We start from the raw sequence: 24,307 nt of genomic DNA, 5'->3' as shown, positions 1-24,307 counted from the left end.
AATAATGAACAATTTATATTTCCTTACAACCAAAGGAAAGGGGGTTCTCACTTCTCTTGCTCTCCCGTCACACAACCAAAGCACATTTTCAAGCGTTTCTTCCACCTTCACTACAAACCTTCCAAACCCTGCCCCAGATTTCTGAGTACAAAAGTCTCAGGACATTTTCTCTGATGGTACTAACTTATCTCTTGTATATCTAGTACTCATTTGTTGCAAAAAGAACTATGGCAGAATGTATGATGATCCTGATGAAATGTTGCATGAATATGACACAGCTCCATCTAACATGAACAACAAGCAGCTCCAGCATTATATCAATTTTTGCCCTTTTCATCATTTCTTTTTAAGCCCCTTCCACTCCTGCAGAAGCTGCCACACAGCTCTGTGACAGAAGAGGCCACTTCTCTCGTTTTCCCAGTCTGAGTACTCTTTGCTGGTATTGAGCTCCATTTTTCAGCTCTTGGTTTCCAGTTTCCCATAAACTCACCAAGTGGTGTCAATTCCAGCATCACCTTGTACACAAGCATCGCTAACTTCTCCTCAGGACAGCACAGCATCCTATTTTTGCAGTGCACCAAGGCCCTTCAGTTCCACCCGGCTTCCTCTCTGGTGGTCCCCCCTGTGACCCGAGTACTTGGTACCCAAGTCTCTGGTAAGCTCTGGACACGCTCAGGCAGAAGTTTGTTAAGTAATCCAGACAATGCTGTTAGCGGGGTTTTGGTGGCTCCAAACCGTGAGCAGATGGCACAGCGTGCAGCTCGGGGTGATTCATGAAACACAAAAAGGACAACAATCTGCTGGAAGTGTCTCATCCCACTTCAAAGCACTGAACCACAATTCCAGCTGCACAGAATTTGGATACTGCTGCATCATTTCCAGGGAAAACAACACTTCCCCCCCCCACCCCCCCCCTTTCATTCACATAAACACTGTTAGGGGCCAGCCCCCCAGAGCCATCCATAGATTAGTGTCCTGCATTGAATAAACCAAAAAAAATTTCCAAAACAGTCAGCCAGTCTCTCCTTGCTTTGACTTCTGTGTTTCTATTTTACTGTAAAGTTACATGTTCATAAAATATTTTATAAACATAACACAAAACATCCTTGGCAGTTCGTATGCCATTTGGTAACTGACAAGAAAGACAGACAAACCTGGAAACAGACTTTCCCATATATTCAAGGGGTTTGAGCGTCTAACAGAGACACACACAGAAGGGCTGTCTATGCAACAAACTACTCCCATGGCATTATCAGAAATCTGACTTGACTGTCTCGTCATCGGGACCATGCCCTTATAAAAGCTGCTGAGGATTGCTTTCACATTAATGATGTGTTACTACAGGGACCTTACCTGGAGCAACAGGGGGGGAGGATGCACCCGGGGCTCTGGCAGCGTGTTCTTTAAGCCCAAACATCCAGAGGCTTTATTCTGGATCATGCATTAACTGCAAGAGGTTCAGGAATCTTCAAACCTTCAAGCCTGCCATTAAACAGAAATACGGGGCAGGGCGGGAGGACAGGGGAATGTTTCCTTCAGGCACGGAACGCACGGAACAGAGACACAGCATTCTCCCCTCTTCACTGGTCATGTTATTTTCCATGTTTGTTGTGCAGCAATAGCAAGTCAAATGCAATAATTTAAATGTATGCAGTGAAATGATCTCAAAGGGAAAACACATCCTTGTATAAGTTAACACATAAGAAAAAGACCAACATTCTACACTCCAATTTTGTTCCTTTGAATTTTTTCTTCTCAGTTGTAAGATTCAATTTTCAAATAACTTTGGTTATAAAGTTTGTGTGTGCATAACATTTCTTACCCAGAATGCTTCCTAGAATCACAAAAATCTTGAGAGGGAATGGAAGAATCCGTCCCACTACAAGTACATTGAAATTCAGCTGCACTCATCAGGTCTTTCCTTTAAACTGCCCTCTGTTATTTGCTGCAGTGCTTTTCCTTACTTTAATTGATCAAACTTGTGGATGACATTTCTGTAATCTTAAGTATTAAACATTCATTCTGACCAGGAACTTACAATGAAATTCTTATGGGAACTTTCACAACCGTTAGAACACCTTCAGTTGAGCAACAAGAACCCGATCTCCTGGCTACTTCTATTGGCCATCGCTATGCTTTTTGCCATGGGAGGAAGATCATTTTATGTTTAATCAATGATTTATTACGAGTCACAAGAAGTGAATCAAGTTCTGTGGAAATGAATCACACACTACAGCCTTATCCGTTGCTGCTTCCTCAGGCTAGATTTCTTGCTGCTTATGGAGCTCACTGATGTTTCTATTGTCGTGTCTGACTCTCGCATGTTTCAAACACACTGAGAGGTTTAGATTCTTCATTACCTGGTATCATGAACTTAACAGAAACAACTGCAGCGAATGCCAACAGAATGAACTTCCTCAAACAAACTCCAAGTTGGTCACGAAACAGCACACTTCAGACAGGGTTTGACATAAAACTAAAGAATGAATTTTTAGTAGTCAAAGCTAAAGGCCAAGTTCAGTGATCCCTAGAGTTGACCCACGTTGTAAGATGCTCAACACTGCAGAAAAATGCAAAATAAAGTTCTAAGAAGAGGCTGCATATAGTAAAAAGCTGCTCAAAGAGGCAGCATAGTGGAACGTGAATAGGTCTAAAGGCATCCATAAGACACTCAGGATTCCTCTACTCTGTAAGAAAAATTAGATAGTGGGAGATCTTTAGAGTACAATGAAAATTGTTAAGCATCTCACAGCATCCTTGGGTAACCACTCCCTGCCATCTGAAGAACAGCACGACAGAGGACCAAGCCCTGCTGAGTAATGCCACAGCAGCAAAACCCACCTTTGTCCTGACTTGTGAACACCCAGAGAGGAGCCTGGACAAGGGACGTTGGTGTATTCAGTTCGGTTTGTTTGCTCACTAGACAGGGTGATGCATCAAAGCAGCCGCACAGACCTCCGTTGCCCAGCGCTTTTTCCATGGCACATGTAATACTGTACAGAGACACACAAGCAAGTTCTGAATAACGGGTCTCAGGTATCTGGGACAGCATAATCCCGCTGTCCTGATCTCTCCATTTCTCAGCACAGTGTGAAAACTCCCCCAAGACAAGCTCTCTATCATCTGTCAGGCAGACAAGAAGCACTTTTCTCATTCGTATGCAGACAATGTTAAGTAACAGTCTCTAGCAGTTCCTGCCGAATGGGACAGCAATGTCTGTCTCACTTCCATGTATCAACAAATAATTCTAATGATTTTTTTCCTTCATGTAATCAAGCAGGTAAGGCAGCGAGACAGAGAAAACTCAGTACATCCCTCACTTGCCTTTCACCAGAGAATTGGGAATGAGGTTACATGAGAAAAAAAAGTCACAAGGAAAACTGGTACATCATCTTATGCTAGTAACTTTCGACAGTGTAAATATTCTGTGAACTGAGAAAACAATAGTTCGGAGGAGGACAGGAGTCACTGTAAAGGGACCACTTCGCCCCATGCCACAGCCTCCATTTAAAAGCTAAGATACATGAACATGAACGCCTTCATCCGTCCCACGGCTATCGTCCCACGGCTATCGTAACAACCCACACTTCTCTTTTCCCTCCATCACTAGAGCATGTCCAGTATTCAAGTCACAGTCTGCTTGGCTAGTTACACCTTTCTGATGAAATAAATACCACTCACAGACACATACCGTTCCTGAAAACACACCCCAACAATGCTTCATCACTTAGCCAGCAAGCCCCTGCTCTCATACCATCCGAGAGAGGATACAGAGCTGGAAGGCAGGGTGACATTTAAAAGACAGAACAGGGGAAAAATAATGAAAGCAGCTGAAAAAGTTCCACTTTTAAATCTCTTCTTTTTCCCCTTAAGAGCAAACTGCATTTTCAACAGTAATCTAGGAATCTGTCGTCACGTTTAGATCACCTCCTAGCGCTACCGCATCCAGACTTCAAAGTAAATACTAAGCTCAAAACTTCCTGAGATGTTCTGTAGGTTTCCAAATGATTGAGAAATTACCAAAGCATTACTGGAAAAATAAAAAGTGGAATGGGAAAGATGTGGTACAAGAAAAAGCTCATAATATTCTCTTCACTCCTGGAAAACAATTTTTTCTATTGAGAAACAAAATTCGTAAGCTGTGATGCTGTTTTATTTTTTGAAGCACACCACAGAGTAACCACAATGAGTCAAGTCAAATGTGTCCAGACTGTTCAGGGTTCTTTAAATCTATCAGCAGAATCACACACGTGTTTTATTTCCTCAAGACTTACTCTTTGCTTTTCCATCAACTGTAAAAGCAAAGGAGCTTAATAATATCTTAATAGACCTGACAAGGAACAGTAAACCACAAACTGTTTGGTCTTACATAGCATAACACTGTCCATTAAGGACACAGAAATCTGACTTTTTACTATAAAAACCAGTATTCGGCACTTGCTGTTAAGATAGACACTTCTGCGTACCTTTGCAGCAGGGCTTTCAAATAAGAGGCACTACTGGATGTTCAAATCAGATTATTTTTATGAGAAATATCTTACAGATATTTAATGTTTTCTTGTTTAAGTTGGGAGTACAGCAGTTATCTTGGTGCCATGCTGTCATCACTACCATTAGCAGAAATTAATAAAAATATTTGCTTAAAAGCACACTAAGTTTTCATTCACTGAACTGTAAGTATCAGACACTGATAAGGTCGCAGGTGATTGCCTGGTTATTGTCAGAGACACAACCTTAGCAATTAGCAATGAGTATACTTAAAAAAATAAGTCAAATATTAACATAATCTCCAGTGGATGTAACTAAAACATAAACAAACTGTACAAAATTTCCATGGAAAATACTTATCATGGCAAAACATGTAATTACATTTGCAAAGTGCCTTCAATATAGCAAAATCTATTAGCTGTTATTAGCAGAGGGAAGTGAGATTATCCACATCAGACAAAATGGCTCCATGGCGGAACTGTTCTTTGCAGCACCTGTGGCTGTGACACCTGACAGAGAAACCTGCCTCCATCTCACTGCACTCTGTAACGGTGGGGACAACTCTGCATTGTCATCACTTCTGCTAAACAACAGATTCCTTGAACACAGAAAGTTGAGAACGCTAGCAGAACTTCCTGTGAGCTATGTTGCTATTTTTGATCTTACAGGATAAAAATACATTAAAGAAAAAAAACCAAACAACTGCATATAGGTGACTGATTTAAATATCCCTATCAGGTGTCCACCAAGCAAAAAGGAGAACTATAACACAGAAATGGAACTGTTTCCTCTGCAGCTGTTTCCCTAAGGATGCCTTTCTATTTGTGTTTTATTTCACAAGAATGCTCAGGGACCTTAGAGAATATCCATATTCTATAACCCTGCATAGTTCCCATCTCAGAAATACATTAACTTTCAGAGAAAGAAGTTTCACCAGCAAGGCACAAAGCAATCAAGCCCAAATATCCTTAATGATCTCATTTTGACTTATTTTTTAACATAACTTTTTTGCTCCTTCTCTGCAAAAACTAGTATCCATAACATACTTCCACTATTAATAAAACTTCTGTTGTTATCATTATTCAAGGTTTGCTGAGGATACAGCCTCTTACAGCAGCAAATCATGTTAAAAGGCTTTTGCAGGAAAGCCAGCATTCCTTCACAAAGGTACCTGATGAACACAGGCTATGAACTTGACACTTCTTCACTTTCCCACTATACTTGTGAGGTTGAAAACAAATAAAGAAGTTAATTAAGGTTCCAGCAAGTATTCTTTGGTGGGCACATTTACTTCACTCTAGGAGGAACTGCACTGTCAGTTTGATGCGGCTTAGACATCCTCATTACACTCACTGATTTTGAGGAAACTTCTTCATAGAAGATTCACACCCATTCTGACAGTATATGGTTTGGCATCAACTCCAATTCTTCCAGAGATCTCCTTGCCTTCCAGCTTTTCAGGCCCATTAAGCAAGTACAACTGCCATTGAGTAATAGAACAAAGAGTTTCAGCTTTCTCAAGACAAGACATACTTCCAACTGAAGATAACCAAAACTTTCTCTGTTTAACATTCACCAGAAGCCAGAATGTTCCATACAGCTGCCTTACAAACCCAATAAGGTTGGTTGCTACCACTGCCACAATAAGACATGCTCTAACTTATGAAGAGGTTGATTAGCCACTTACTAATAGAAATATACAATATACTGAGTTTGAGATGAAATGTTGCTACAAGAAAGGTTTAGTCCCTACCTGGTTAGGTAGGTACCACTAAGGCTTTGGAAATGCCTACAACATAGAATTGTTTCTCTTCAAACCCAGCAGTAAGCCAACTTTTACGGAAGCCACGGGATAATCCACTGAAAAGATTTCAGCCATCCCAGGAGTAGTTTGAGGGATATGTAAGAATTATTTAATTCCTTTATGTTTGTCAGGTCTAACCATAGAAACCACGTAAGAGTTAACATGGAACTTGGCTTTTCCTTTCCCCTAAATGATACTGCTGCGATGAATTACTGAATTAGGGAACTCTCAGAGTTTATGTGCTCATCAACCTGATCAATTTTGTACAAAACACAGACATGGATCTCATGCTCTTTTCTGAAATAGATTTTACCTTTCCAGCCACAGGAATGACTCAAGTGGATCCTGTCAGCAGTAAGAGAGCACAGTACATGTTTTACTTCTTTGGCCAAAATTTTATCCTGTCAATATATATGCAATATATACGAAGCACCAACAGATAAGAGAATTTGTTTCAGATCAGGGTTTCAAAAAATTCTCTAAACATAGTATATTCTCATCATACAAGCCTACAGTACCCAAAGACCTCACAGTTCAATAAAGCATGCCTATAAGCAAAGCAGGTGAAACAAACATTTTACTGGGTTTAAACATCTTCCAAACAATCCAAGTTATTTTGCTTGATTTTCTTGTCTGGATCTTTTAGGGAGAAACAAATTTATATACACTATACAGTGATTCAGTAATTCAAATATTACATATTGTTACAACAGCCTGTTACTATCCTTACCAAAAACAATTCACCTCTTCACATTTCACATACAAGCAGCACTGAAAAGGTAGGAGACCACATGAGCTCCATTCCCCAGATATTCCCTTTGGTCCATGGAAGACAGTTCAAGCATCTTCCATTACATTCCATTGTTATCAACAAGAATCTTCCATACATGTTTTTTCTTATATTAAATTACCTCCCAAGATCAATTGAAAGGCATTGTTTTAAAGACTTAAATTTAACATACTCTAGGACAGTATTACCTTATATCCAAGCACATTAGCTCCCCAAAACAGCGTGCCTTCTTTCTAACCCAAACTGAGAATGCATATACTCAAACTCACAAGGCTGACGACCTCCTATACATATCCTAATCATCTTATCCAGTAATAAAATACCACAGAAAAAGGTTTGCCAAAATAAAAATGGGAGTATTTATTATCTTTTCTATGAAGCAATGCAGATCTTTTGAGATTATACATTGGTCTTTGCAAATGTTTCTACCGCTAAATTAATACTTTTCAATTTTGTAAAAAAATTAGACACGTACTTCATAAAAACAAAGACACAGGGTATGTCACTGAACAACTGGGATAGTATTATGATTGTTAGTAGGGATGAGCAAAGAAAGCTCATGCTCAAACTCTGGCATTTGTATTTGTGTCATTATCACATATTCAAGTAGGACAAAATGGGTACATTTTCCTTGCACATTTTAGGTTCACTTTCCAAGCCTTCAGAGATCAGATAGACTGTTAAATACTGAATTTGACCAAGAGAACCTAAACATTATTTAGCAGTACTACACGCACAAGATGCAGGAGAAGGAAGAAAATTAGACCCGTGCATACAGTACAAGACAGACTGTTACAATTGTCAAACGTGCGCTGGACAAAATTTAAAGTTTATGAGAAGTTTTATTTGTTTTCTTGAAAATAGTTTCAGAAGCACTAAATTGTATGTATTTTGCAAAGTCATCTTTACTTGGCCTCCTGAACTTTCTTGGCATTCTGTTTTTCTTTTGCCTAGAAAACAAAAGGAGATGATGTTAAGCTCTGGTAAGACAAAAGTTTTCTTTTTTTCATTTTTGAACATTCAATAAACTATGCTGTAGAAACAAGTAATTCTAAATATAAATTTAGAGCCTTCAGAAGTATCCTACTACCTATGCTGTAGAAACAAGTAATTCTAAATACAAATTTAGAGCCTTCAGAAGCATCCTACTATTATTTTACTAGGTTTATATATAAAGCCTTTTAAGAACACATACAGATTTTAAATATATAATATGAAATAAAAAGATTACATAACTTCCATAAGGAAAAATATTTTACTAGGTTTATATATAAAGCCTTTTAAGAACACATACAGATTTAAATATATAATATGAAATAAAAAATAAGATTACATAACTTCCATAAGGAAAAAGGCAAGCTGGAAAAAAAGCACTATTTTAAAAACATAATTTAACCTTCATTTTTCATACCTCCACATTAATTTCATTTAACATAGAACTATCCATCTTTCTGTCAAAACATTTGTTCATGCTAAATCAGACTACTGCTTGTTACCACTTATTGCTGAACAGAACTGGATCTACTTCAGTGATTTAGATTTAAGATCTTTTATCATCAGGCTACTCAGGTCCACCGGAAATTTACTTGTAATAGCTGCTTGATGGTGTTATAAGTAACTCTTATTAACATGAAACCGGATTCAAATTGCACAAGCTACCCAAAGAAGGAAAAGATTAAAAACCGAAATCAAAAGTTACTGTCTTATAAACTACTGGCCTGCAAACACATTTTCCTAAGTAGATTCAGCTAGAGAATGCACTCATTAAATTTTCATTATAATAATAGAGAGATCCTTTTTCAGCACAAGTTCAAAATTAGGGATACTGTCTATGGCACATGAGCAGATATGCAAGCCAGCATAATATAATTCAAGTACTTGACCAGTCATAAGTTTAATAACCTTGCCAGTGACAGACACACTTTAATAAACAATCCTTAATACAAACCTTAATAGTAAATCAATGTTAATAGCTAGACATCTTAAAAAGGGAAAACAATGAGCCAGTAAATCAGTATAAAAACAGATAAAACAAGAGAACAAATTCCAAGCGCCCTACATTACCAGACCCTCTGTGCAAAGGTTGCCATCTAGTGTTGAATCAACAAAACTGTTTAAAAGAGTCCGGGTTGTCAAAAGGGCTCAATCTTTACACATACACAGATGTGAACGTACAAATTTAAATAATCTTCAGTTTAAACGGGGATATCAAGATAGTATGGGGAACTCTACCACCCACTAGCCAGAGCTACACATCACAATTTTTTAGGACTTTTAATTTCCTGTGTAGAAAAGCCCAAATCATGTGTCTCTTGTATTGCAGCATCTTATGCCCTGTAATGTGATCGTTTAGCTGACATTGAATTACTTCTTTCTATATTTGCAGCATCTTATGCCCTGTAATGTGATCATTTAGCTGACACTGAATTGCTTCTTTCTATACCACCATCAGAAATTTTTTTTAGGTTATCAAAGAGGGGATAGTTTGCCTTCGCATAACAGCGCAAAGCCGGTTTGTCCCAGAATCTTCAATCTCCATTGGAACTGTGCCTCTTGAGAGCTGCAAAGTACTATCAGGTAAACTGTAATGGTTTAAATAAACCAACCCATGCCATTTATGCTTCCAAGATATTTACCTGTATTTTTAAGCAGAAGGTATGAAGAATTATAGTCATATACCGTTTCTTAAAAGTCAGCTAGGAAATACTTACTTTTTCTACTAATGGTATTAACTGTTGGTGCTCTGCTAGAGTCTTTAATAATTCCATGATGAAAGGCAGGTAGTTATGTTTTCTTCTAATATTTTCAATCTAAAAAATAAATTAAAAGCATTAACAGAATTATTATATGGCTAAGTGGGGTTTTTTCCCATCTCTGTCACTGTCCCCTACCCCCAAGAGCTGGAGCTCTTTTTCAAATTTCAGCCAGCTAAAAGTCAAAGCAATAAAATTCTGAGCACACAATGAGAAAGTACATGCCAGATGAATTTACTGCTTAAGGCACAAATTCTCCTTTCGGTCTTTTGCCACACTAGCTGAAAAACCCAAAGTAGTGGCAAAAAAACGGAGCTACAGCAATTACAAACTGACTTGTAAGCCTTTTGCTAGAAGGAAGCAAACTGGTAATTACCCTGCAATTCAGGAACGGAACATGAATTTACAAAACACTGTCTTTCTAGTACCCATCTAATTCCTTCACATGAATTGCAACTGCCTCCCATATAAATGAAAGCTGGCTTTTTCTTAAAATTTTCCCAACAGTTTCATCAAAGCAAAGGTTACATACCTTATATCTTTTTAATTTTTGGTTCTCTTCTTCAATTAACATCTGGTATTTTGCAACTTCTGACTGTATAGAACTTAACATATTACTACTTTGATCTGTATCCATAGGCTCCTCCTTCCACAAAACAGAAAATGTTAAATGGATGATGTTACTGCACTTTTTTTAAAATTAAAATAAGTCTTGTCTTTAGAGTATTTCTATCACAGAGTTTCAGTTTTGCTTAAGTTACAGGAACATTCAAGGAACTTCTGCAGTTAGTTATAAGCAGATTAGCTCAGGTACGAGGAAAATAACAACTCCATTAATCACAGCAAATTAGTCAAGACAGATGCAGTGATGTGGTCACACTGCACCAGGTGCTCAAGTTAGCTCACTTGGATCTATCCAGAGCTGCATCAGCTCATCCACACAACACCGCACCGTGCTGGACAGATAACGCCGTAATCCTTCCCTGCTCTTTTTAGTGATACTGCATTTGGAGCAAGGGAAAAAGGAGGTGAATAACAAAGCAAAGACACAAAACTACTATCAGAGAACTACTCCAGTAACTTAAATACCATGGCCCACCTCTGCAAGTTGCTGCTGTAATTCTGCAATCCTCTGCTCATATATCATCTTTCTGTCAGATACAATGGCCATCAGGTTAAACCTTATCTCACCTTCACTGTACCTAAATGAACAACAAAAAAAAAAACCCTTTCAAAATTTATCTTTAACATGACAAGTCAAAATCTTTCTCCACAATTTCCTTCATTATAAGGGAATACTTTTTTTTGGGGGGGGGGGGAAGAGTGGAGGGCGGAACCTAAACAGAATATTAAATTAAGTTGGGCTACCGATCCAATCCTGCTATGAAATACAATCAGACCTTAGATGACCGCTATTCACTACATAACTCCTAACAACATGCTCTCCCAAGACATTCCTGTCTGTGGTCACAACAAATAGGTATTCGAAACTGTCCAAAAAAGAAAATAAAATATGATATAGTTGACAAAACTTGCACAAGACTGTTGCACACAACAGTTTTTACTTTCTCACTACTGTCACTCATTAGAAAATGTTGGAGACTTCTTCACACAATTTGAAAAGTACATTCAACAATTAAACTAGCAGGCTTTTCAGAGTTTAAATTCTCCAAATGGGATTTGGCAGTAACGCTTCACTTACCAAAAAAAATCTTCCAAGTAAAAGACTTGGAAAATTGTTTTCTAAAGATGGCACAAAATCACCTTTGCTTCTAACATGTTTGGGGCTGCAGTTTGGGGTCAGAGCTGAGAAGTACAAAAACTTCTATAGTATGCTTTCTAGCTTAAATTTCTAAAGCAAGCCACATACCCAAGGACAACTTGTTTTCTGTAAATACCAAATGTATGGGTATAGTTATTATCTGGTATTTTTAATTACAAGCACACACCCAAACTTTATCCATGGTAATGCCACAGCATTAATCTAACAGCATTAATCATGCTCTTCCTTTTTCAGAGTATAGCAGGATCTCTCTTCACTACACAGATATCTACTTTGACTAATCATACAGGAACACGGCCTATTTGGGGCTTATCGATCATCACATTTAGCTCATGTTTGGCAATACGTTCCGAAATCACACAGTGATATGCACGTAACAACGATGATGCATAAGCGCCATTGCTTAGAAATTCAGTTGAAAGCCTTTAATTGGAGGAAATTAAGAATAATAAATGTTTACACATATAGAAGGTGCTAGATTTTAAAAGCATCGTGACCATTTACTTTTGTATACGTTTCTCTATGACAGGCCGTACAGCACTTATCCAGTCATCTTGACTGCATGCGCCTAGAAAAAACACAAAGAAAGAAATAAAATGGAATCTTCTTTGCGAAATTTATTGTAGATTCAAAACTTGTATATTTCAGGTTTATGAACCAACTTCAGACTATATAAAAAGTTCTTCCTTGGCAACTGCAGTCTCAAATTACTTAGGTGATTTTTTAGAAGCATTTTTTAATAATGATATTTACATAATGTACTGGCCAAAGCAATGGAGCAAACCTAAATTTTAAGGGCATAAGCATCTAAAACTTATTTTGTTGATAACAATGAACTATAGGGGGTGAGTATGTTATGTACGATTTTTATGACACAAGAAATTAGTTGGTATGACAACATAAGAGTAGAGAGCATAAGAAAAAAGTATGGGTAGCTACAGCTGTTCCATTTAGACCAAATGAAGAGTCAATACTATGTAGCTGCAATACAATGTTAAAAAATCAGCTACAGAAAAAAATACAATGGGATATATGACAGACAACTTGATTTTAAGAGAAACAAGAAAATAACTAAAGGTCATTTCAGAAGTTGGTAATGCCTCTTTAACAACTTCAAGACCTTAAAGCAAATGAAAAGACTCATGATCTTGTGACCATAAAAGTCAAGCTACCGGTAGGTCTGCAGACTATAGTCTCTCTAGGTGGACTGAAAATGAGATTTAGCAGCAAGCCATTACTCAGCCTAAAGAGAAATACAACTATCAAGAAAATTAGGAAAACACTCTGGAAATAGAGCATGGAACATTTTGTGATTATATCAGACTCAAAAGAAAGCACAGACCCATGACAGGTACTGCACAGCTTTTCAATACACAAGGTTGCACACATACTGCAGTTAAGAGAGATTACAAGACACAAAACAGGAACAAGTCTTACAGAGACTGAAAGTATACTACAAGGAGCTATTCTCTTTGAAATCATTGGGAAAATATTTGCTATCCAAGAAAGAAGGCACTGTGTAAATGTCAACCACATAATATATAACAAGTGTATGCAGTCAGCTGTACACATGCTCCCACAGACAAAACAAATAATGAAACACAGGGAAAGTTTATAATCAACCTGGAAAAAAACCAAAACACTTTGAAAACAGGACATGGTAATTGTCTTGGGTAACACCACCACAAACAAAGGAAGATGTGGGGAAAAATATTAGCAAAAGGAATTGCACATATTCAGTAAGGAAAGCCAAAAAAATCATATAGTTTTACCAGCAAAATTATAACCCTATAAATGACTGCAAAGTACGAGCCTGAACAGCATATTAAGAAAACCTTAAAGACATACTTTATTTTCATAAATAACTTGGTTTGATCCTATAACATATAACCAATTTATTGCAATAAGCTACTGTTAAAAGGAAGTATGTTGAGAAAACATAAAATATTACCTAAATCAATAGGTCCTTCCCTTAAGCCATCTAGTTCATACAGCCGTCCATTAACAGGAACATAGCTTACAAAGTGAAATGCATCTTCTTCTTTTGCTGAAGACTTTGCATCAAATTCAAACATCTGTTGTCTGCAAAGAAAAATAATTTAAAAAAAAAAAATCTGAGATGAAGTAGTATTTGCCTAAATTTTGCCTAGATTTAAAACATGTGATACCTGGCAAAACTGTTGTGAACCTGCCGAATCACCTCTGAGTTGCTTAGTGCCAAACCTTTCATCTGAAATAAATAACAAAATTACAACTGTGAGCCAATGTAGATACAACACTATAATATTTAAAATACAGAAACACTAGGCACTTACCGCGGCATCAAAACTTTGTGAAAATTCTTTAAATTCTGACAAAGTCTCTCCTAGATGGATATCTTGATGAGCACAATTTAACAGCACACTTACTATGGCTTGAGTAGCACAAGCATTATTTATTACCTAGAAAAAAAATGTAAGCGTTGAGAATTTAGTTCAGTACTGCCTCACCACTGCTCTAAAGCAATTAATAAAGGACGTAAGAAATACAGAAACTCTCTGATGTTAGCGGAAAGACAAAGTACTATCCAAAGCAAGCTGCCTGAGTTAGATTATTATACCTATTTTCATTTAAAAAAAAGTCAGGCCTCCCAAAAAGTGTCCTTCAAATAATCAGAACTCCTACCAAGAGTAGGAGCTCAAAAAAAGTAATAATTTGGGGCAATAAAGTACATTATGGAAGCTATAACTTTTATTTAAAGGTTGTCTTGGACAAAACATTTCAAATATTTTAGGGATAAACTAGTAAGTGTTCCAAGATGTAAAGATTTTTTTAATAGATCGTTTGCTGAATAATAAGCCATTTAAAACTTTACATTTTTCACTTGTTTCTTAATTTACAACACACTTATCCTTTTCAACCTAACATTTAAGTTACTAGTTTGTATGACATTGTTCCCTAAGTGTTAAATACTCATTTTTTAGAAAATATAAATACAACCCTTCACATTACAGCCACGTCTTTAACGTTGCTTAGTGATACCTAAACTAAAATACAGTATTTAAAGAAAGTGAGAGAGAGACTACAGGGATAATTAAACATAATCTGAGACACAATTAAAAGCATAGTAATCAAATAGTACAAGGCTATAATAGAACAAAGACTTCATACTAGTAGCTTTTTCTCAGTGAGCTACAGGCTAAGAAAAATAATGTATCTTCAGTCTTTGAGACTATTTTGCAATTGAGAATGCTACTTAACCCTTAGGACTGGGAGAGAGGATGTTGATTTTGTATTAAGAAATTAAAATTACTTCAGGGCTGAGAATGTGAAACCACTTCTGACAAGAAGGGAGGGGAAAAAAAAACCCCAAACACAGAAACAAAACAAAAATCCTGTTTTACAATAAAGCCTGGTCCCTAACAAAGGCAAACCTACTACGCTAATACTATATGCTCCATCAGAAATTCCTTTTTCTATACTCCCAGGCGTCCTCAGTTCAGATTATGTCTGTATAATGCAAATGATAAAGAAATAATAAAGCATTTCCTAATTTAAGAAAAATACAATCTAGCTGACTTAAATGGTAATCAAGGGAGTCACCTACACACAGAACAGATCATAGCAACAAACTCAAACTGCAAATATGCAAGCTAAAGGCTAGAGTTCACAGAATTACAAAATAAAGGACATAGAAGGAAAAATCCATCAACAGCAGTGAAATAATGAACAGCAGCAGAAAAACTAAAAAACACAGACTACAAGAACGACATAATTTGAGAGAATTAGTATTCTAACATAGGAAATGGAACCAAAACCTAAAGATTCTGTGAGACATGACTAGGGAATGGTATTAGAGACAGTCGTAAAAGTAGTACTAGGGTGAAAGCAGGAAGATCCTAAGTGGATTACAGGGGGCTGACCTGAAGCAGTGGTTACAAACATTGTAATTAAGCTGGTAAAGAAAGGAGAGAGGAGGTAGAGACCCCTGCAGAGAAGAACTACTAGAACAGCGCTATTAAAATGAAGGGAGGGATGCTACAGCAAACTGCACTTGTGAAATGACAACTAATACAGGACGTTATAGGGAGAAACAGCACTACACGGTAACTATTGCTACTGAAAAATCAAGATGGAACAATCAGTTGCTCTGGCAGACTGCTAACTCAACAATGGCTTCAAGAATAGGAAGATAAATTAAAACAGAGGGGGTTTGAGCCTAGAGGCAAGATCAACACAGAAACTGTGTTGGACTAGCTAGATAATACCAGCAAAAATAGGAAGAAAAATTAAACCCTGCAGGGAATTTGTAGTCTCATCAAATATTATGCCTTTCAGCATAAATATATTTTTGCATTCCACCTACAGTATGAAAAGGAGTCTGTTTAAGTATATAAAGACCAAGCTAAACTATTTTTTCTTACTGCTAGAAAACAATATGCAACAGAAGCAGATCTTAGACCAGTGGCCCCCAGCTGTTGAAATGGAAACACATTCTAGAACTGCAACAACTCTTCAGAAAGTGAGAGGCAGCAGGTAAGGAAAAGGCAGCAAGAATAGTCCTACAGCAGAGAAATAGCAGGAAGTGCAGGTAAAAGGCATAAACCCCGTGCATCCCTGAATCTCGATGACATGGGAGAAGTACCATGACGGAAGAAAGAGGTATGTAGCTAATGGCAGCTCAGGGGCAGGGTGAAGAGCACAGAGTGAGGAAGCAGTGACTGCAGTACCAAATGTAGAAAAGTGCCAGGTTTATTTGTCACACGGGCACAGCATCCGATCAATGCACACAGCCAGTCCAGCACTGCTAATGAGCCATTCTAGGAAGAAATTGGTCAGGATACCCATCTATCCCAATTTCCAATGCACCTCTTACTTAAGTGTTGTCAGAAAACATTTTCTGCACTTAGGTAGCATGACAATATACACAGGTGTCCCAGAAAGATTTTTTTTTTTTGCCTTTTATTTTGACTTGAGGAAACGTAACCAATTTCCAACGCACCTCTTACTTAAGTGTTGTCAGAAAACATTTTCTGCACTTAGGTAGCATGACAATATACACAGGTGTCCCAGAAAGATTTTTTTTTTTGCCTTATATTTTGACTTGAAGAAACGTAAGAGGATTTTCTATATTTGTCCAGAAATCACAACATTTGCCTGTACATTTCTGACTAGGAAGTCCTCATGAGGTATTTGATTGATCAATACTCAGGACTCCAACTTAAAGCAGACACCCATACATGAAAGATATTGCTAGCATATCTACAAGCTACATTGAATAATATTTGAAAGAAAATAATAATATATACACAGATATATATATATGCACATTAGTGAGATGATCTAAAAAAATAAAATAAAATTGCCTTATCACCCAGTAAAGCTTAGCTTAAAACAAACAAAATGACCACTTGAACAGGCTACTGTGCCCTACTCTTCAATTAAGTTGCACTACTTCGTAAGCATGCACTCTTCCCTAAGGATCCAGTCCAAGTTTCTAGACCAACTTAAGGCTGAGGCTTAAATCCTTGACTCACATCCTCTACCTGATGGATTATGCAGTTTGTTTTAAAAAAATCTGTGGACAACCTTGTGCTGTAATTGGTAGTATAAGCAGCAAATCTCTGGGGGGTCACTTACTAAGCACCCCAACGTTACAGAACAGTTGGCTTTACAAAGCTCAACGTGAAAAATTCAGCATTAGGACAAAGATCTGAAAGTTATTCTTGTTTAAAAATCCTAACTAATTTTATTTCATTTATTTATTTTTATTCCATTGGAATAAATATATAATCTTCCTATAGTTACAGGAAAATCTCTGATTGTGTTGCAAGTTCATTTTACTTCTTATGAAGTTATCTGTTATCCCAAGTTTAGCTTTAACACGGATATCTGGTCTATCTTAATGTTAACAAACCTGAAAATGTCAAAAATTTTGAGTCTAAAATCAACTGAAGCATTGGCAATGTTAAAAAAATACATATAATATGCTTCTATTAGTGACACAAAGACTAAAGACCAGTGTTTTCTTATTAACAGTATCATTTAGAAGATCCTCCTTCTGAAAGTATATAGATTTTATTCCAATTAATGAAGTTAATTTTTTATTGTTAACAATCGCAATATTCTATCACCACAGTGCAGCATAAAATAAATACATGGCACAAAACAAAGGCATGATACCAATACTTCAGTAATAAAATGTGAAGAGGTTATTGAACTAAAAAGTTTTAGTACATAAGCCTGCAACAATGGCATTATTATTTTGTCAAGACACTTCCACTTCTGCAGTGATCAGCACAGGATACAGCTATTCAGAACAGTGCTGAAGACAGCTGAATACATTGAGTGGTACAATTGTGTAACCACTGCATGTAAAAGTAAGAGCAAGGGCCTACTTAAGCAACACAGAAATCGAGAAATTCAGAGTTAAGGCTGAAATTGTATCCTTAACTCACCTCATTGTGCCTAGGTATCCTAGCTCAAAGGGTATGTAAGATCATCCAGAGTTCTGAGGCCTCAAATAGAGGACCAAATCATACCTAGGCATAACAGGGAGGCCAAATTTAACATGAATGCACATAAAAGTGACCATTAAAAAAGAAAAAGCCTTTAATATGCATGCATATTAGACAGACTTAAATTCAACCCCCCAAATATATTTGTGATTTAACTCTGAACAAGATCTAGTCATCATCTGGAATTCAACTACGACATTGCTATGAAAGTGGATATGAGTAAAATGTGAGCATGCACAAGCTTCTTATCAAAATTATGTGTTTCCTAATGCAATTTCAAAGACGTTTTGCTAGAAACAGTTTGAGAGCTGTATCCTTTTACATCTAAAGTTCCACCCCCCCAAAATGAAACCATTTTTAAGATGGAACATGTAATTAAATTTGAACAGATACTGAGCCACACTGTAAGAAAACCATTTCTTTCCCATACTAAATTGTTGGTAAATATTAACAGTTACCTAGCCTTGCTCATACAGGTCTCAGAATGACATTTTAAAATTTCTCTGCAGTAAAATGGATTGTATATCAGATCTCTTTAAGTGGTAACATTTAAAAGAAGAAAATGTATGGGAAGGGAAAGACTCACAGACTTCTCGAGATGTTTAGGGCTTCAGTGTCATCAACCAACCAATAACCTTAGATATCATAAAAATTTTGCTAACCCAGAAAACAAATCTATTTGTTCTGGGGTTTGAGCCTACAAATGAACATATGGTTATTTTACTCATCACATTTGTAATAAAAGAGTCTTGACACCTGAAAAAAAATCTTGAAAGGTAACAAAACCCCATCCTCAAAGCCACTATAAAATCGGATTTAAAACATGCATAGAGAAAATAAACAAAAAAGACACATGAGCCCAGTTGCATGATAGCTGGGAGGAGTTGCTATTTTACCACAGAAATATTTAATATTAATGCTTGTCTTCCCTTGTGCTCCTGAGTGACTCAGAAGGATTCACAGACTGCGGTTTCAAGAACTGCAACAACCTCAGCATTACTATAAGGGAACTCCTGTTCTCTGACTTACCTTTTAACAGCTTTGGCCTGTACAGACTCACTGAACAAATACATCTCAATGTGGCAGGAGACCAGCCCGGAAAACACACACAGAGAATCTACAGAAAACTGCTGGCTGATGAGCTGCACTGGCTCATGGAAGCTCAATGAGCAGCTGAGCCATTGCAAGAGGGGAACAGAACCATGAAGTCAAAAGGAGACAGGCTGGGAGGACCAAGACATCCTGCTCTCATCATCACCCAATCATCAGATCAGCCACTGGCTTGAGAAAACTCTATCAGTCCTCAAAACACAGCCTGTCAAGTTGGATCTCTAACTAAGGCTAACTTCCTCCAATGTGAAAGTCACCAAAGTTAAAACCCTCTTACAAATCCCTCCAAAATAACAAAACCAGTTTCCTTCATTTATCTGTGGACTTCTAATTTTAACTTCTTCATGACTGTTTCACTAGTTGTTCAGTCACAATACCTCAGTCCAGGCAAAACTGAAATGACATGAAACACAAGCATATATGTCTACACAAAAGGTTTTGATTTCGCTAAGCCACTGCACTGACTAACAGACCGGACACAGAAAAGATATTCTAATGTTAAACTCTTTGCAAGTCACTTTTAAAACATACAATTCATGCCATCAAGTGGCGTAACTAGCTACTACTATTTCAAAATAGTGAACACTTCCAGAAATTGCTTTCCATGCTGACATTACTGAATTCAACTTAGAACACCCTCCTTAGAGGCAGCAGGTGAAGGAGGGGGAAGATTAGAACGTTCCTACACCTCCACAAAGAACGCAGTGTAAAAATGTAAAATATGAATGCTTAAAAAAAAAGTGACAAAATAAAGACTCTTCATTGTTACCCTTTAATTTTCTCATTTTTTAAGCAAGTCTAACATTATCCACATTTTCTGATGTATGTTCTGCAATCCCAACTTACAGCTTAGCAAAGCTCCTTTCAGCTACTTGCTTTTAAACACAGTGTCATGCTCCAAACTTGGAAGTGGAGAGGTGAAAAAAAAAAAAGCAAAAGTGGAACAAGCAGATAAATGCTTTGAAACTTTTCAGTGTCCATGAGAACAGCAGTTCTGGGAAAATCTCATCCACTCACAGGAAACAAGAAAGACTAAATCCCTTGAATGAGGGTAAGTCTGCCTTTATCTTAAAAAAAGGTCTCTAGATTCAGATCAGCGTCATTTCCTCCTCCCAAGTTACTATCCTTCAAGAGTTATGTCAAGGACCTTCCCTGAGGTTCTTTGCATCAAGGCTATTCTGTAGCCACAGCCTACTGATCACTAACAGTGTGATTAGGTGCAAACCACAACCTAAACCAGTGCCCGTCAGACCTATCAACCTAGAGAGACATTTGGCAAACTACTGCTGATCATTTGCAACCCAAACCATTCTACGATTCTATAAGAATGGTGGACACTGCTTGGCAGGACTCAAGAGCTGCAGCGGGGGAAGAATGGAGAAAACAGTATTAAAAAAAGACCAAGGAATAAAGTCATCCACAATAGCATAAAATGTGATTATAAAAGAAACAAACTAAAGATGATTATCTGCACAACAGAAGCAGAGGTACAGAGTAGCCAGGAGAGCTACAGATACATCTAATGTTTCCATTGTTTTCCATATTTCTATACTTTTATCTAGAAGTGTGTGGAGAATTCTTTCCATCCTGAAATTTGCAAACAAAACTCGTGTGTTTGTGAAGAAAAAACCAAAACAAACCCCAAAACAACAACCAGTCTATGCATCAGTCTACCTAGAAAGCCTAATAATCTACCCTTTGATATGAATGATTTGTAATTAACACATGTAGGGTTACACTTCTTCTTTGGACTGTTACATTTACCACTGTTTGAGAAGTAAGTCTTGAAAAAGAGCCCAAAACGTTTATCAAACACTCCTACTTTCATCCTGGTTATTTTCTCTTGCTTTTCTAGCTTGCAAACAATACACACAGCAGCCTGTCAAAGCTAACGCACAATTTAAGCACTCCTCACTATTAATAAAACACAATGGATTACATCAGCAAAAACATTTATTTTCCTGTAATTTCTAGTTTAAACTCACCTTTCTGATTTAAATGCTTAAAACTTTCATTCCAAAATGGTCTGAAAGCTTTTAAATGAAAGTACTATCCTAGAGTTATACTGCCCTGACTGCAGACCATTTGAGAAACACAAGAAATAAAAACTGGACCAAAAGAAACATTTCTTCCTAGAATTTGCTGAAAGGGGTTTAAAAAAAATAATTTGCTCATTCTGCTGAGAACACTTACTAAGTAATTATTTACTGCACAGAAGAGTGAGTTACTCTTATAGGAGAGGGCTGACAAACAAAGAAGAGCTTTACTCTTCCATACTTGACAATATCCACAGCTGATATCATCCAGAGACCATGACAGGCTTGAGAGGTGGGCCCAGGCAAAGCTCATGAAGTTCGACAAGGAAAAGTGCAAGGTCCTGCACATGGGTCAGGGCAATCCCAGGCACAGATACTGGCTGGGAGGAGAATGGATTGAGAGCAGCTCTGAGGATAAGGATGTGGAGGTGCTGGTAGATGAAGGTTAGCATGAGCTGGCAATGTGCACTTGCAGCCCCAAAAGCCAATCATGTCCTGGCTGCACCTTGGCCAGCAAGTCGAGGGAAGTGATTCTACCTCTCTACTCCACTCTTGTGAGACCCCGCCTGCAGTGCTGCATCCAGGTCTGGGACCCCCAAGATAAGGAGGACACGGACCTGCTGGAGCAGGTCCAGAGGTGGGCCATGAAGATGATCAGAGGGCTGAAACACCTCCCCTAGGAGGACAGGCTGAGAGTTGGGGTTGTTCAGCCCAGAGAAGACAATGCTCCAGGGGGACCTTAGAGCAGCCTTCCAGTATCTGAAAGGGGGCTACAATAAAGCTAGAGAAGGACTTTTTACAAGGGCATGTAGTGACAGGACAAGGCATGACGGCTTTCAACTGAAAGAGGGCAGATTTAGATCAGATATTAGGAAGAAATTTTTTCCAGTGAAGGTGGTGAGGTAGTGGCCCAGGCTGCCCAGAGAAGCTGTGGATGCCCCATCCCTGGAAGGGTTCAAGGCCAGGCTGGATGAGTCTCTGAGCAACCTGAGCTAGTCGGAGGTTTCCCTGTCCATGGCAGGGGGGTTGGAAATCAATGATCTTTAGGGTCCCTTCCAACCCAAACCTTCTATGATTCATTCTATGATTCTGTATTTTTGTCTAACTTCACCAATCAATGTGATTTGCTTTGTTAATCATCTTAATACACAGTTCATACTCTCACAGAATTTGTTCAAGTTATTTCACCTTGTAAAATTTTAATTTTTGTGTGCTTATTAACAAAAAGGCAATTTATTTTTTGGTATTACAAGCTATGCTTCATGACATATCAGAGAAAAATACTGAATTTTATGTACCTGTTTAGCAAAAAATATTGTATCCAGTCTGGAATCCTGAACAACAGAACCTGCTGGTTCCTCTCCAGGCTGCCACTTGAAAAGGAAAATCAGCCCATGTACTGGCCTAAAAAACAAAAATGACAGAAAAAAATAATCTGTACTGATGAAAAATATCAAAGCCAGAAAACTCTACTATAATTTAACTGTATGCTGGTAGAGTCATTGTGTTAATTATTTCTTTCTAAACTTAGGGAACTTGCACTGAAATTTTCAGATGTGGTCTTTTAATTATGCAAAATATACTTCAGGCTTCTTTCCATATATGCTGAACAATCGCAATCTGAATTAGCATTCAGTCAGTAATTTTTCTAAGTCAGGACCAGTTTTCCTGGTTACTCTGTTACAGTTGCATAACACTCATCTGAACTTGTCAGTGATAAATAGCTATCAAAACATTATGCAAGAGCTGGAAATACAGTTTTGGTAATCCTCTTAGGCATAAACAAAATATTCAAAGAGGAGCTCTCGTGAAACTTCATGCTTTGAGTTATCTGTCTGAGAAGATAAATTCGGTTCCCTCTTCTGCTAAAGGCAACCCTGCTTAGCTGAGGCAACAGATGCAATATCATGTTATGTGAGGAAGAAGGGGGATAGAGCAAGGAACAGAAGTTTGTCAAAGAATATGATGCAAGCCAATGACAAAATAATTAGAAATCTACTTTCACATGCTAGCTGATAGTAGCACCTCTTTACAAAACCACAAAAGCTAGATTAAGTACCAAGGCATTATAAAAAGTAATTTAATTGCCAGGTATTCAATTAAATAAAAATTCTAATGAACTTCTGTAGCAACTGAAGGAAAACAAAAACCACAAACAAGCAACAAATAAAAAAGTGCTACCAAAAAAACACCTGAGTTCAGTACACATTCTTTCAATGACTTCAGAAAAATAAAAATAAATAAAAAATATGTGATTTTAGTGTTTAGAAAAGCAGCTTACTTCAATTTTTCAAAGTTCTCTGGTTCCAAACTCCATATTTCTTCAACTTGTGCTCCTCTACAACCTGAAACAAGGAAAGATATGGGCTTCTTCAACTACTCCATTTAAAAGGGATGTAGCCAATAAAGACAGACACATGAAAGAACTGTGGTAACATTTACAACTTGTATGTCCAGGTTGTGGAAAAGTCTATTTACAGGCTTTAATGCATCTTCATTAAAAAAAAACAAACAACAAAACAAACCAACCAAACAAGACAGGTCAAGAGAAACTATTTCAGGAATTTCTCCTGCATATGGTGATTCTGTCTTTGTAACACAGCTGCATTTAAGAAGAAGCAGAGGAGATCAACATATCTTTGGTCACTTCACATCCTTTGCTTAAACTGAAAACAATACTGTTTTTAAAGACATTGTCAGCTAGTCCAAAGCAGAACTTAGAACATGTATCTCCAAAGACCCATTGTAGTAGAATGAAAATACTTTAAACAATACACTCAACCAAGATGCATAAGACAGCACCAGAGGTTTGAATACTTAGTACGTGGAAGATTAATCTACCAGTTAAATAGAAATACAAAAGAAGAAGAATGCTTGGACTTCACTTGTGAGAAAAAGACATGACAGAAATTATAAATTAGCGTAACCTAGTATAAAAGAAGTGAAAACTTCTTTAGCCGAAATCCTGCTTAAACTTACCTGTTGTTACAGCTATACAACCACAGCATTACCAAAAACATTAAATGCAATTCACCATGAAGTTTAA

The 24,307-nt window shown here is 37.4% G+C and overlaps 1 protein-coding gene across 1 annotated transcript; it reads right to left on the bottom strand.

The window, feature by feature from the left end:
* Nucleotides 1–7,417: 7,417 nt before the first annotated feature.
* UCHL5 (ubiquitin carboxyl-terminal hydrolase L5) lies at nucleotides 7,418–23,606 on the bottom strand (the record flags this gene model as incomplete). Its single annotated transcript, XM_010088111.1, has 10 exons — nucleotides 7,418–8,032; nucleotides 9,794–9,892; nucleotides 10,368–10,481; nucleotides 10,935–11,037; nucleotides 12,123–12,186; nucleotides 13,570–13,700; nucleotides 13,787–13,848; nucleotides 13,934–14,059; nucleotides 22,560–22,665; nucleotides 23,543–23,606. Coding segments are annotated over 10 exons (914 nt in total), but the record flags the coding sequence as incomplete, so codon positions are not given.
* Nucleotides 23,607–24,307: the final 701 nt, after the last annotated feature.

This window comes from Pterocles gutturalis, unplaced genomic scaffold, assembly GCF_000699245.1.
Source record: "Pterocles gutturalis isolate BGI_N339 unplaced genomic scaffold, ASM69924v1 scaffold137, whole genome shotgun sequence".
In the NCBI taxonomy this organism is placed as follows: domain Eukaryota; kingdom Metazoa; phylum Chordata; class Aves; order Pterocliformes; family Pteroclidae; genus Pterocles; species Pterocles gutturalis.
The sequence above is the reverse complement of the archived record's forward strand: the minus strand, read 5'-3'. Positions and strand labels throughout refer to the sequence as shown.